Source organism: Mobula birostris, chromosome 3, assembly GCF_030028105.1.
Source record: "Mobula birostris isolate sMobBir1 chromosome 3, sMobBir1.hap1, whole genome shotgun sequence".
Lineage (NCBI taxonomy): Eukaryota > Metazoa > Chordata > Chondrichthyes > Myliobatiformes > Myliobatidae > Mobula > Mobula birostris.
The window spans coordinates 226555798-226570627 of NC_092372.1; the positions used below are offsets into that span (position 1 = coordinate 226555798).

The window sequence follows — 14830 nt, forward strand, 5'->3', positions numbered from 1 at the left end:
GGAAAATACTGCCTGACGAATCTGTTGGAATTCTTTGAGATTACAAGTAGGATAGATAAAGGGGATGCAGTGGATGTTGCATATATATACTTTCAGAAGGCCTTTGACAAGGTGCCACACATGAGGCTGCTTACCAAGTTAAGAGCCCGTGATATTACAGGAAAGCTACTGGCTTGGTTAGAGCACTGGCTGATTGGTAGGAGAACAAAAGGATTCCTTTCTCGTTGGCTGCCAGTGGCTAGAGGTGTTACACTGGGGTTGGTTTTGGGACCGCTTCTTTTTACGCTGCATATCAATAATTTAGATGATAGAATAGATAGCTTTGTTACCAAGTTTTCAGATGATACGAAGATTGGTGGAGGGGCAAGTAGTGTTGAGAAAACAGGTAGGCTGCAGAACGACTTAGACAGATAAGAAGAATGGGAAGAAGGTGGCAAATAAAATACAATGTTGGAAAATACATGGTCATGTACTTTGGTAGAAGAAATAAATGGGAGAAAATCCAAAAATCTGAAATGCAAAGAGACTTGGGAGTCCTTGTGCAGAACGTCCTAAAGGTTAACTTGCAGGTAGAGTCAGTGGTGAGGAAGCCAAATGCAATGTTAGCATTCATTTCAAGAGGTTTAGAATACAAGAGCAGGGATGTGAAGCTGAGGCTCTATAAGGCACTGGTAAGGCCTCAACTTGAGTAGTGTGAAATGTTTTGGGCTACTCATTTAAGAAAAATGTGCTGGCTTTGGAGAGGGTTCAGAGGTTCACAAGGATGATTCCGGGTATGAAAGGGTTATTATACGAGAAACGTTTGATAGCTCTGGGTCTGTACTCGCTGGAATTTAGAACAAAGAGGGAGGGGGGATCTCATTGAAGCTTTTCAAATGTTGAAAGGCCTGGACATAGTAGATGTGGAAAGGATGTTTCCCATGGTGGGGGAGTCTAGGACAAGAGGCCACAGACTCAGGATAGAGGGGCACCCATTTAAAACAGAAATGAGGAGAAATTCTTTAGCCAGAGGTTGGTGAATTTGTGGAATTTATTACCACAGGCAGCTATGGAGGTCAGGTTGTTGGGTGTATTCAAGGCAGAACTTGATAAAGTTCTTGATTGGTCACGGTATCAAAGGTTACGAAAAGAGAAGGCCAAGGAGTGTGGCTGAGGAGGGGGGAGAATAGGATCAGGCATCACTGAATGGCAGGGCAGACTCGATGGGCCAAATGGTCTAATTATACTCCTATGTTTTATGGTCTTATGGTCTATGTTAATTTGATAGAAATTTGTAAGATGATAAGAGGCATAGATTTGACAGCCAGAGACTTTTCCCCAGAGTGGAAATGTCTTATATGAGGTGGCATAATTTTAAGTTGGGTGGAGGAAGTATGGGGTGTCAGGAGTAAGCTGCTTTTACAAAGAGCGGTAGGTGTGTGGAATGTCCTGCCAGGTGTGGTGGTAGAAAGAGATACATTACGGTCATTTGAGAGACTCTAGGCTAGGCACATGGATGACAGAAAAATGGAGGGCTATGTGGGAAGAAAGAGTTAGATTAATCTTAGAGTAGGCTATTTTGAGGCGTTGAGACATATCATGTCCTAGATATATGTCTCTGTGCATCAAAGCTGAAGCAGAGTTGACAGTCAGCACAACATCATGTCGCATATTCTCGTACTGTGGAAGTCAAATCCGGATAAACTCACTTGGAGACCATATAAGTATAAACTCTTCATTCAAAGCCTCCAGAACACTTTAGTTAGTCACTCAAACGGGAACAGTCAGTGACTGTTCCTGTTCGGTCCACCAGCTAACTGGCAGTTCCTCTTACAGAATCGATACAGCTACTCACGTACACCCACACAGATCAAGCTGGAGCCAGTCTTATCTATGTGCATAACAGTACAAAGAAACAAGGCCCTTGAAGCACTAACTGCCTAACCGCAGGAAGAAATATGGCTGAACGAATGGTGAGATTAGCACGTGTTAATCATCAGCAGTTTCTTGCAGAAAAACAGGCTGCTATGTTTAACCCACCACTTTAACCCTTTACATACTTTATCAGTACAGCACAGTAACAAGTCCTCTGGCCCATGATGCCTGTGCCAAACAGAATCTCTTCTGACTGGCCATGATCCATATCTGTCCATTTCCTCAATATATATCTCAATGCCTCAAAGTTGAAGCAAAATTGACTGTTTCCCTTGCTAGGGTGTCTATAACAGAGGTCACAATTTTAAAATAAGGCATTGACTATTCAGTATGGAGATGTGGAGAAATTTCTACACCTTGATATTTATGAACCTTCGCAATTCTCTGCCACAAGAGGGCTTTGAAAGCTAAATGCCAAGTGTATTCAAGAAGAAATTAAGTATTTTTTGATCATAAATTTGCTTAGAACTTTGAGCTTTTTGGGCAGGGAGATGGCACTGTTGGAGGTGGAAGTCACCACATCCAATGGGGGAGCAGGCACCAGGGGCAAATTACTGCCTCGATTTCTCACTTTCTTTATATTGTTCTACCTTCCTCGCACTTTGCTTCTCTCTTAACTCTAATCCCCAGAAGCGAAACCATATTCCAACTGGTGTATAAAGATTTATCATAAATTCCTTACTTTTGTATCCACACCTCTAATTAGAAAGCTCAAAATTCCTTACATTTTTGCACCACTTTCTCAACCTGCCCTGCCATGTTTAACAACTTACGCACTTCAATATCATTCCCTGATGAAGGGGCTTGTCTCAAAACGACGACTGGTTATCCCTCTTCATACCGTAGATGCTGCTTGCCCTGCTGAGTTCCTCCACAATTTTGGATGTCAAATGTATTTATTTTCCCCCCAAATCACAGAAAGTTTACAAAATAAATGAATATCCATTCCAGTATCTATTTTTAAAAACTATGCCCCCTTTGATTCTGAAGATGCTGGAAATCCTGAGCAACACACACAAAATGCTGGAGGAATTCAGCATCTATGGAGAGAAGTGAACAGCCAAAGTGGTGGTCCCGATGAGGGGTCTCAGCCCGAAATGCTCACTGTTCATTTCCTTCCACTGATGCTGTCTGGCCTGCCGTGATCCTCCAGCACTTTTCGTGCATTGGGACGTCGGTTTACGGTACCAGCAACCCGGGTTAAATTCCTGCCACTGTCAGTAAGGTGTTTGTACATTATCCCCGTGACTGTGTGGATTTCCTACCACAGTCCAAAAACATACCAGTTGGTAGCATAATTGTTTATTGTAAATTGTCTCGTGATTAGACTAGGATCAAATCGGGGGATCACTGGGCGGCACAGCTCAAAGGACTAACTCCACGCCTTATGTCAATCAATCAATACAAAAAACAAATCCAGAGGTTGTAGTTAAAAACACATTTTCTTGTATTTCCTAATTCTTGTATGTACATAAATACATATGTACACTAAACGAAGGACTAACAGAGCCCTAAAGTCACTGGATAAATGAGTAACCTTAACAAGGAAACTAAGTGTATACACCACTAATTCTTGGGCTCACCAAACACTACAGATATATCTACAACACAATCAATTAAAAATAAAATTCCTCTTGCTGCACACTTACATCAGTCAGAGTTAATACAAAGTTGAAAATTTTGCTTGATAACCATGTTGATAACATCTACTCTGAACAGAAGAACTTTTTCTCCATGTAAAGACCAAACAGCTTCATATAACAGAATAATACAACACAGAAACAGATCCTTCACGTAACTCATCCATGCTGACCAAAGTGCTCAAACCCTTCGAAACCTTTCATATCCATAGAACATAGTACAGTACAGGCCCTTTAGGCCCAGTTGTGCCGTCACTTTAACCTACTTTAAGATCAATCTAAACCCTCCATTTTTCTATCATCCATGAGCCCATCTAAGATTCTCTTAAATGCCCCTAATCTATCTGCCTCTACCATCCCTGGCATGGCATTCCATGCACCCAATGTTCTGTGTTGAAAAAACCTACCCCTGATATCGAAATTCCTTCAGATAGCTTACAATTGCCCACTATTGAGCACATCTACACAAAATGTTGCAGGAAAGCAGCATCAATCATCAGAGACCCCCCCCACCATCTTTTTTCTCGCTGCTCCCATCAGGAAGGTGGTACAAGAGCTTCAGGTCTCACACCACCAGGTTCAGGAACAGTTATTACCCTTCAACCATCAGGCTCTTGAACTCACTCCATCACTGAAATGTTCCCACAACCTATGGATTCACTTTCAAACACTCTTCATTTCATGTTCTCGATATTTATTGTTTATTATTATTTCTTTCTTTTTGTATTTGCCATTTGTTGTCTTCTGCACCCTGGCTGAGCGCCAAGTTGGTACGGTCTTCCATCGATCCTGTAATGGTTATTATTCTATAGATTTATTGAGTATGCCCACAAGAAAATGAATCTCAAAGTACATATATGTACTTCAATAATAAATTTACTTTGAACCCTGAAATTATAAAGACACTGCCCCTGTTGTCAGCTATTTCAGCCCTGGCAAAAGTCTCTGACTGACCATTCTACCTATGCCCCTCATCTTGTACATCTCTATCAAGTCACCTCTCATTCTCCTTCGCTACAAAGAGAAAAGTTCTAGCTCACTCAATCTATACTTATAAAACACCAACATTTTATTAAATGAGATTATTTTTCCACTACTCAACACTACCAGCAAACAAAAATAAATTATAGAACATTACATTTAATACCTGTTTCTCCCGATCTTTTCCAACGTCCATTGGAGCTTCCTGCAGTTTCTCTGTATACCTCAGTAAAAGGGAATTGCCCAAACGGGACCCAAGGAACAGATAGCCTGGCTCCAGAGTAGTCATCTGCGAACACATTAGTCCAGATTGATTTATTTATCACATGTACATCAAAACATAAAATGAAATGCGTCATTTGCATTAACAACCAACTCAACCAACAGATTTGCTGCGGCAGCCCACAAGTGTTGCTACTATAGCATGCCCACAATATTCAACAGCACAACAGCCGCAGCAGCAACAAAACAGAAGAAAACAACAGCAGCAAAACAAGCCCCTTTCCCACCCACTCACACACAAAGACAGGCCTCTAACCCCAGGACAGGCCACCTCTGGGCCTCTTGCCCTTGGCGCCAGACTCTCAGACATCGGGCCACTGGCCACCGAACAAATCGACCTCGGGGTTTCAAGGCTGATGAAGGGTCTCCACCAGAACGTCAACCATCCATTTCCCTCCATAGATGCTGCCTGATTCAGTGAGTTCCTTCAGCTTTGTGTGTGCTGCATCAGAACAGACCTTTAGTTCTACCACTCCACTGGACTCCATTTATCATACCATACGTGGGAAGATATCACTCCAGGTATTGGAAGCTCCAATTACTCCCAACCACTGGAAGAGTTCCTTCCAGATTTTTGGCATCCCTTTGTGGAAAAACAGCTTTCTAATTTTTCTTCTTTAAGTAACTAAATTTTAGTATTCATCACACCTCATCAGTTCTCTTTCCCACATCAGAACATACCTTCCCCACTTCCATCACATTTCAAGTTTAAACTCCAGAGATTCTGCAGGTGTTAGAAATACAGAGTAACACCCAAAAAATGTTGGAGGAACTCAGTAAGTCAGGCGGCATCTATGGAGTGGAAGAGTCTCAGTCCAAAATGTCGACTGCTTTTTCCTATCCTGTGATTATTCTTGACCTGTGAGTTCCTCCACCATTTTGTGTGTGTACTCAAAATTTTAAACTTGTTCAAATTGTACTTGATCGTCTAAACTCAAATCATCAGCAAATATCATAACGGAAACTTCTAAGCAATTATGGTAGTATTTCTACAACGGCTCTCGTTCACGCTGATGCGCGTGTGCACGTATATACACACACAAACAAAGACCACTCTTACACGAGGAATTCTGCAGATGCTGGAAATCCAAGCAACACACATCAAAGTTGCTGGTGAACGCAGCAGGCCAGGCAGCACCTCTAGGAAGAGGTACAGTCGACGTTTCAGTTAGTCCTGACGAAGGGTCTCGGCCTGAAACGTCGACTGTACCTCTTCCTAGAGGTGCTACCTAGCCTGCTGCGTTCACCAGCAACTTTGATGTGTATTACTCAATAGATCAGGAAGCAACTCGAGGTGTTAGCAATCTAAGATCAGAGGGAGACATTACTGCCCTCCCATTTTTTTTCCCCCCAAGGTAGTTCTGGCAGATGGTATGGCAGCAGGGTAGTGTAGCAGTTAGTATAATGCACCCAGAGAGGGTTGCCCAGGTTTTTTCTGTGGTTTTGAATGAGGACTTGGACTGTAGACGGTTTTTTTTCCAGCCTTATAGTTTTAATATTCTGTGTTTTCCCACTCAGTCTTCTCATTATTTTTTTGTGTGGGAGGAACAATTTAAGAGTTGATGATTATGCTGCCTTTCTTTTCTTTCTTGGTTTCAAGGCTTCGCGGAGAATTGAAGAATCTCAGAGTTGTATACTTTGATAATAAATGAACCTTTGAACGGTTATAGCACCTGTTGTAAGAACAGGGTTCAATTCTCACCGCCATCTTTAAGAAGTTGCTATGTTCTCCCTGTGACTGTGTAGGTTTCCTCTGGTTGCTCTGATTTCCTCCCACATTCCTAGGACATATGAGTTACAGTTAGCAAGATGTGGCTGTGCTATATTGGCGCCAGAACCATGGTGATGCAGGCTGCCCCCAGCAGTCTATGGCTGTACTGAAGCGATGGATTTCATTGTATTTTTTGATGCACATATGACAAATAAAGTTAATCTTTTACATACAGAATTCCATACAGGATTGAGCATGCTTACAAAACTTTCATTAGTACTTAATAAGGAGCTCATAAAAGAAGGAAAATCAGAATAAATGAGTGCTAGAACTTACACAAGTGGTAAGAACACTGGCCGCTGCCTTGTCGAAGTGGAAAGCACGGACACTCCTCATTCCATCAGTTATCAGAGTCAACACATATCTGTGGGGATTAAACAACGGCAGCTGCTCAGATGTTTCAAGGTTGTTTAAGACTGTTTAATGTCGTTGCCAGTACACATGTGCAAAGGAGAATGTAACCCCATCAGCTACTTTCCCCAAGCAGTAAGGCTGATCAACACCTCCACCCACCAACTCCACCTCTCCTTTATTATTTCCCATTAGTCAACTTATGTACAGCCTAGTATCGCTCTATGGGAGCTTAACATCAAAGGATATACGTTGTATCAATAGGACAGACAGGAAGACATAGGAAGTGGCGTGGCTCTGTTGGTAGGAGATGAAATTGCATTTTTAGAAAGAGGTGACATAGAGTTAAAAAACTGCAAGGGTAAAAAAAAAGCAATTATGGGAATCATATATAGGTCTCCAAATAATAGCCAAGATGTAAGGTTGAGATTGCAAAGGGAGCTGGAAAAGGCATGTAATAAGGGTAATGTCACAATTTATAGTGGGGGACTTCAATATACAAGGGCATTGGGAAAATCAGGTTGGTGTTGGATCACAAGAAAGGTAACTTGTTGAATGGGTAGATATGTCCCACAGAAGTAGTAGTTCTCAAATGGCAGAGGTAGGCAACCGTGGCTAACAAGGGCATATAAGGTAGCAAAAGTAAGTGGAAAGTTGGATGATTGGGAAGCCTTTAAAATCCAACAAAAGGCAACTAAAAAAAGCTATAAGGGAAAAGATGAAATATGAGGGCAAACTAGCCAATAACATAAAGCAGGATACTAAGTTTTTTCAGTTATATAAAGAGTAAAAAGGAGGTGAGAGTTGATATTGGACCACAGGAAAATGATGCTGGTGAGTTAGTGATGCTGGGGAACAAAGAAATAGCAGATGAATTTAATGAGTACTTTGCATCAGTCTTCAATGTGGAAGACACTAGCAGCGTGCCAGAGGTCTGTGAGTGTCAGGGAGCAGGAGTGAGTGCCATTGTTATTACAAAGGAAAAAGTGCTTGGAAAACTGAAAGGTCTTAAGGTGGATAAATCACCTGGACCAGATGGACTACATCCCAGAATCCTGAGAGGGGATGCTGAAGAGATAACAAATGCATTGGTCATGATCTTTCAAGAATCACTTGATTCTGGCATGGTCCGGAAGACTGGAAAACTGCAAATGTCACTCAACTCTTTAAGAAAGGAGGAAGGCAAAAGAATGAAAATTATAGGTCAGTTAGCCTAACCTCAATAGACAAGTCATTGAATATATTTACAACAGAGTTTCACAGGTTCTTCATTAGCCAGGGCACCAAAGGCTATGGGAGAAGGAAGGCAAATGGGGCTGAGAGGGATAATAAGTCGGCCATGATGGAATGGCGGAGAAGACTCAATGGGCTGAATGGCCTTATTCTGCTCTCATGTCTTATGGTCTTTCCATTCAAAGAAATCCTGACCCTTATTTATTAAATTCACATTCTCCCAATCTATTTACAAAAGAAAGCTGCATTTAGAGCCCCTCACATGGAGTCTAATCTTCAAATGTTATGAAAACTGTTTATGGGAAGCATGAAAGAGGATATTATAACAAAGAACTTTGCTGCCTATCATATTATTATGTACCAAATATTTATTGAAATGAAAGAATAATACTTACATTTCACCTCCCTTTAAGGAAATGACCACTTTGTCATAGGACACAAAAGCAGCCTGGGCACAGTCCAGCGTAATCTTCACCCCCTCCTGAATCCCTTTATAATACAAACATAAACACTCAGAGCAATGGTTTCTGATACACAGCTCAAAGATGAGCTAGTAAACGGTGAGAAGTCCTAATTATATGAATATACTCCACAACGGCAATTATCAAAATCACAAACACAAGAGATTCTGCAGATACTGGAAATCCAGAGCAACATGCTGGTAAAACTCTGCAGGTCAGGCAGCATCTACGGAATTGAATAAACAGTTAACGTTTTAGGAAGAGACCCTTCACCAGGACTGGAAAGAAAGATGCCAGAACAAGGTGGAGAAAGGGGAAGAAGGACATGCTAGAAGGTGAATTGACAATTATTAGTTCACTGTACTAATAATTAATCTTCCCAACTATTCAACCAGTGGTGATGTAGATTCTGATCTGGTACTAAGCTATGACAAGCTTCATTCAGAACACAAGCACTAATAAAGGAAGGAAACAAAAGATACCGGATGGCAAAACCAGGGATATATGGACAATTGACTTTTATTAAAATGTTATGTAATATGTCCTGTGGCAGCAGTACATTGCAATACATAATTAAAAGCTATGTTATAACTAGAAAAAATATTAACTCAAATAAGTGGTGCAAAAAGAGAGCAAAGGAAAAACAAAAGTGAGCTAGTGTCCATGGTTCATTGTCCGTTCAAATCTGACGAAGGTGAGGAAGAAGCTTGTCCTAGAATGTAGAATGTGTCTCTTCAGGCTCCTGTACCTCCTCCTTGATGGTAGCAATGATGGGGGTCCTTAATGATGAATGCTGCCTTTTCGAGGGACTGTCTTCTGAAGGTGTCCTCAATTCTGAGCAGACTAGAGCCAATGATGGAGATGGCTGAGTACTACTTGTGTTCTTTCCTGTCACCACTGTGTGGAATTTATGTTCATCTTGTGAAGGGTGCAGATAAGGGCCCCCATCACCCAGGATGTGCCCTCTTCTCATTGCTACCATCACGATGGTGGTACAAGAGGCTGAAAACTCACACTTTTTATAAGATTTTTAAACAGACTCATGAAATTTCCACTCACTGGCAGAAAGCGGTATAGCAGCTAAAGTGGCAGTTCATCACCTTTCTCATTTCTCATTGGCTAAGTATCAGCACATTACCTACATGATGTGAATGTTTTAATTATGTAGCCTATTGACCAATTCATTCCCATCTAAGAAATTTTCCTTATATCATTATTAAAGTGGCAAGTTTTCAGAGGTGCCCATCTTGGCTTCTTTGCATCTTTATTCTTTTGTCTCCGCATTCTTCTCTCAGCCTCATTTCTCAGCTCTTTATTTAGTTTGCTTAGTATTTGTATGCTTGTACTCTAAGATAAATTGAAATATTGGTATTAAGACTGCTCGTCATTCCTGACTCCCAGAAGAGTCACAAGGATATGAAAATACACAGAGATCCATCGACCAGGAAGGCAGTTCCACAATGCTTTGTGGAGACGAAAGGCATGACAAAGCACAGAAGTAGTCATGGTCATTCACTGCAACCAAGGAAGACCCCAGCTGTGATGACTACTCATACCACTGGACCTGGACATCCAATGTCAAGAGTGGAACTGCCCCAGTGCAACAGCTTTACCACTTTAAAAGACTCTCCTACATGTTTCCTATTATCATCGGACACAACTGACAACCACATAGGAATGAATGAATGAACACCTATTCAGTTTGTCGTGCTTAATGAGAATATGGTGAATGTGAGAGAAAAAGATAAATAATTATATAACTTTAAAATATGGAATTCAAATTGCTATATTATTGTTATATATACCAAGGTACATGAAAAACTTGTTTTGTATACTGTTCATACAATAACCGAAGTGTTACAGTACAGAGGCAGTGCAGATAAATGATAAGGTGCAAGATCCTAACAATCAGGATTGTGAGATTAAGAGTGTATCTTATTATACTAGGAGACCGTTCAATAGTCATTATCACAGTGGGATAGGAGCTATCCTTGAGCCTAGTGGTACACGTTTTCAGGCTTCTGTATCTTCTGCCCGATGGAAGAGGAGAGAAGAGAGAATGTCTGAGGGGTGCTCTTTGATTATTGCGGCTGCTTTATGGAAGTAGTAAGTATAGACAGAGTCCCTGAGGGAAGGCTGTTTTTGTGATGTACTGAGCTGTCTCTTTGGCCAATGTAGTGGGTGTGGTAACTAGGGTGCAAGGTTTCCAAACCAAACCTATTTTTTTTAATCCCCTTTAAGCAATGTGGAAAGGAGCTGGAGGAACTGTGTCCATGGAGGGAAATGAGCAGCTCACATTTCAGAACAAGATCCTTCATCAGACGAAGGATCCCACCCTAAAAGATCAGCACACAAACATGATTCACATTTCAACACACACAAAATGCTGGCAGAGCTCAACAGGTTAGGCAGCATCTATGGAAGTGAAGCTGACATTTCAGGCAGAGGCCTTTCATCAGGACTGGAAAGGAAGTGGGAAGATCCCAGAATAAAAAAGGTGGGAGGAGGGGAAGGAGGACAAACTAAAAAGTGATAGGTGAAGCCAGGTGGGTGGTAGAAGGGGGGCTGGAAGGGAAGAAGAAAGAAGCTGGGAGATGATAGGTGAAAAAGGCAAAGGACTGGAGAAGGAGGAACCTGATAGGAGAGGAAAGTAGATCATGGGAGAATGGGGAAAAGGAGAGACACCAGAAGGAGGTGACAGGCAGGTGAGGAGAGGAGAAAAGGGGGTCAGAATGGGCAACAGAAGAATGGATGGGAGAGGGATAAAGAATTACCAGAAGGAGAAATTGATGTTTATGCCATTGAGTTGAAGGCTAGCATATAAAAGATGAGGTTTTGTTCCTCTATCACGACAGGTGATTAAGTGGTCTTTGTCCTCGGACTATCACTGTTGCTGAACATGTGACTGTGGGTATTAGCTAGAAATTGTTTTCTGCATACGTGACAAAGATGGTATAAAAACTCTGTATCTCTGTGCTTCGACAGAGAAACTTCCGTAGCTGACTCTGTGAGTGCAGAAGGAGGGTTCTCTCTCGTAGCTTGCTACTAATAAAGGTGGAAAAGAATCAACTGTGGTACTTGTTTCATGACATCAGGCTGATCACCGGTGACACATGGACTGACATGTCAGAATGGGAATGGGAACAGGAATGAAAATGGTTGGCTATCAGGAAATCCCACTTTTTGCGGATGGAGCAGAGGTGCTCAACAAAACAGTTTTCCAATTTATGTCGAGTCTCACCAACGTAGAGAAGGCCACATCAGGAGCACCGGATTCCATAGACGACCCCAACAGATTTGCAGGTGAAGTACTGCCTCACCTGGAAGGACTGTTTGGAGTGCTGAATGGAGGTGAATGGGCAGGTGTAGCATTTCTGTCGCTTGCAGGGATGTGTGTCAGGAGGGAGATTAGTGGGGAGGGATGAAAGGACAAGGGAATCATTGAGGAAGTTAATCCCTGTGGAAAGCAGAGTGTCGTGGGGGAGGGGGGAGGGGAGGTAAAGATGTATTTGATGAAAGGATCCTGTTGAAGATGGTGAGAGTTGCAGAAAATGATGTACAGGATGCAGAGGTTCATATGGTGTTAGGTGAGGATAAGAGGAAATCCATCCTCGTTAAGACGGCAGGAAGATAGGGTGAGCGTGGATGTCAAGAAATGGAGAAGATGAGGGTGGGAGCAAAATCAATGGTGGAGGAAGGGAAACTCCATTCTTTGAAGAAGTAGGACCTCTCTGATGCCTTGGAAAGGGAAGCCTCTTCCGAGGAGGAAATCACTGGAGACAAAGGAATTAAGAAAAGAGAATAGTATTTTTACAGCAGACAGAATGGAAAGAGACAAGTCGATAGCTGTGGGAATCGGTAGGTTTATAAAAGATGTCGGCTGACAGTTTGCCTTCACAGATGGAGACAGAGAAAGAAAAGTGTCAGAAATGGACCACGTGAACTTAAGCCTGAATGGGGAGAAGACAAAGGAAATCATTGTGGACTTCAGGAAGGTGCAGACGATCCATCCCCATCTGCGAATACAAGAGTCCTCCGTAGAGAGAGATAAGTGCACCAGGTTCCTGGGAATTCATATCACAGATCACCTCCCTGAACAGGGCGGCACAGGGCAGCACCTCCACTTACTAAGACTGAGACAAGCAAGGGTCGCACGCCCCCCCCCCACCCACAAAGGATTGTGAGAACAGCTGAAAGGATCATAGGGGTCTCCCTACCATCCATTGGGAACATTTATCAGGAGTGCTGAATACACAGGGCCCTTAGTATTAAGGATCCCAGCCATCCATTCAGCATCCTCTTTGACGTTCTACCATCAGGGAGGAGATTATGATGCATAAAAACAAGAACAGTTAGAATGAGAAAGTTTTTTTTCCCCAAGGACATTCGGCTGCTGAACTCCCTTTCCACTACATTGTATTCAAAGGTGGTTAATCTGTTCTATATCTTACAGTGTTTAATGTCAATGCACTTTAGTTTGTTATTTATGTGTGATTCATCCTTATCCTTAATATCATAAGTTATCTTATGTTATGCGTTCAACTGTGCTTTACATCCTGGTTCAAAGAAACATTGTCTTCTTTCTATATACATTATAATGTTACATACGTTATACACATGTATGTCGTTAAATGACAATAAACTTCACTTGACACAATTTAAGGGCAGGGTGGAAGGTGGAGGCAAAGTTGATGAAATTAAAGAACTCAGCATGGGTGCTCGAAGCAGCACCAATGCAGTTGTTAATGTAGCACAGAAGCAGCTGGGGAGCACTAACAGGGAAGGCTTGGAAGATGGACTGTTTGATGTACCCAAAGAAAAGGCAGGCATAGCTGGGGCCCATGCATGTCCCCCACGACTACTCCTTGAGTTTGGGGAAAGTGGGGGGAACCAAAGGAGAAATTATTGAGGGTAAGGAGTATTTGAGGACCAGTCAGCCAGATGGAAAAGGGTGGTGGCTGAGACGGAGAACTGATTGGGTCTTTTGTCAAGAAAGAAGTGGAGAGCATTAAGGCCTTCTTGACGGGGGACAGAAGTTATAGGACTGGACATACATGGTGAAATGAGGCACAATCAGGGCCAGGGAACTGAAAGTTGCTGAGGAGATTGCGAACATTTGAAGTGTCATGGATGTTGGCGGGAAAGGATTGAACCAAGAGGATAGAATGAGTTGAGGTATGCATGCACACATTCAGTGTGACAGGAGCATCCAGGATCTGCAGAATCTCTTGTATTTATGATTCACATTTCAGATCTTTAATTAGTACATGCCCCACGACGCTCCAGACCAGGGAAGACAAAACAATGAAAACTGACAACTTACGGAGTGGGAAGGACGTTGTCCCATTAGTCAGGCTGTTCAGGGACACCCCGTAGGGTGGGACACTCTGGTTGAGGTACAGTAATGAGTTTACTGCAAAGATGACCACACCACCTGCAAAATGGAGGCAGTCCACATCATTCTGACAGAAAATGAGTTTACAAGGCATTGGACTAAAGTAAAACCCGCATTACCCTAGCATGACTGGTGTCTGATTACGCAAATAGGCAATTTGAACATCCACAAAGTTACCAATTGGTCAATATCCATTTCCCAGCTGGGGTTCCCAACATGGGGTCCACGGACTCCCGCGGATAATGGTAGGGGTCCATGGCGTAAAAAAAGATTGGAAACCCGTGTCAATTTCTGTACTTGAAAAAAAAGATATTTCATTATCTGAACTTCGGAACAGTTTGGTGAGAGGCCAGGTCGATCTCATTGTGACCAGGTAAATAAAGTTTTATTGAGAAATGAATGTGAGTTTTCAGAGTCCAGTTCATCAGCAACGTCCTCTTCCCTTCCTGAGACTCCACTACATCACCTTCCTTGCTGCAAGTCTGATTGTGCTCTCTTTGTCTCTCAATCCCACATCCCTGTGAACTTTCTGTTATCAGCCCTGTTTTAATTTGTATTAACAAACTGACATCTGTCATACGCTCTTTTTTCCTGCCACTGTTTTACTCCGCAGCTTTTTTTTTAAATAAATGGGATCTGGAACTAATTCAGGAAGTGAAGGCATTTGCCGAATGTGATTACCTGAAAATGACTGGCTTCAGTTTCCCAGCCACTGACAGCAGAAACGTGCACCAGTTGTCAGACCTTCACACATGTACATTTTCCATCTGTGAACATGATGTTTCATCTGAACCCAAAAAAA

General features: G+C 42.3%; 1 protein-coding gene across 1 annotated transcript in view; it reads right to left on the bottom strand.

Annotated features, from left to right (window-relative positions):
- cpsf1 (cleavage and polyadenylation specific factor 1) overlaps window positions 1-14830 on the bottom strand; it is a 134648-nt gene that overhangs the window by 77761 nt on the left and 42057 nt on the right. Inside the window, exons 9-12 of the mRNA XM_072254262.1 lie at window positions 13957-14067; window positions 8568-8661; window positions 6865-6952; window positions 4702-4824 (exon numbers count right to left, since the gene is read on the bottom strand). Coding sequence (XP_072110363.1) covers window positions 4702-4824; window positions 6865-6952; window positions 8568-8661; window positions 13957-14067 — 416 coding nt within the window. The remainder of the gene's footprint in view (window positions 1-4701; window positions 4825-6864; window positions 6953-8567; window positions 8662-13956; window positions 14068-14830) is intronic.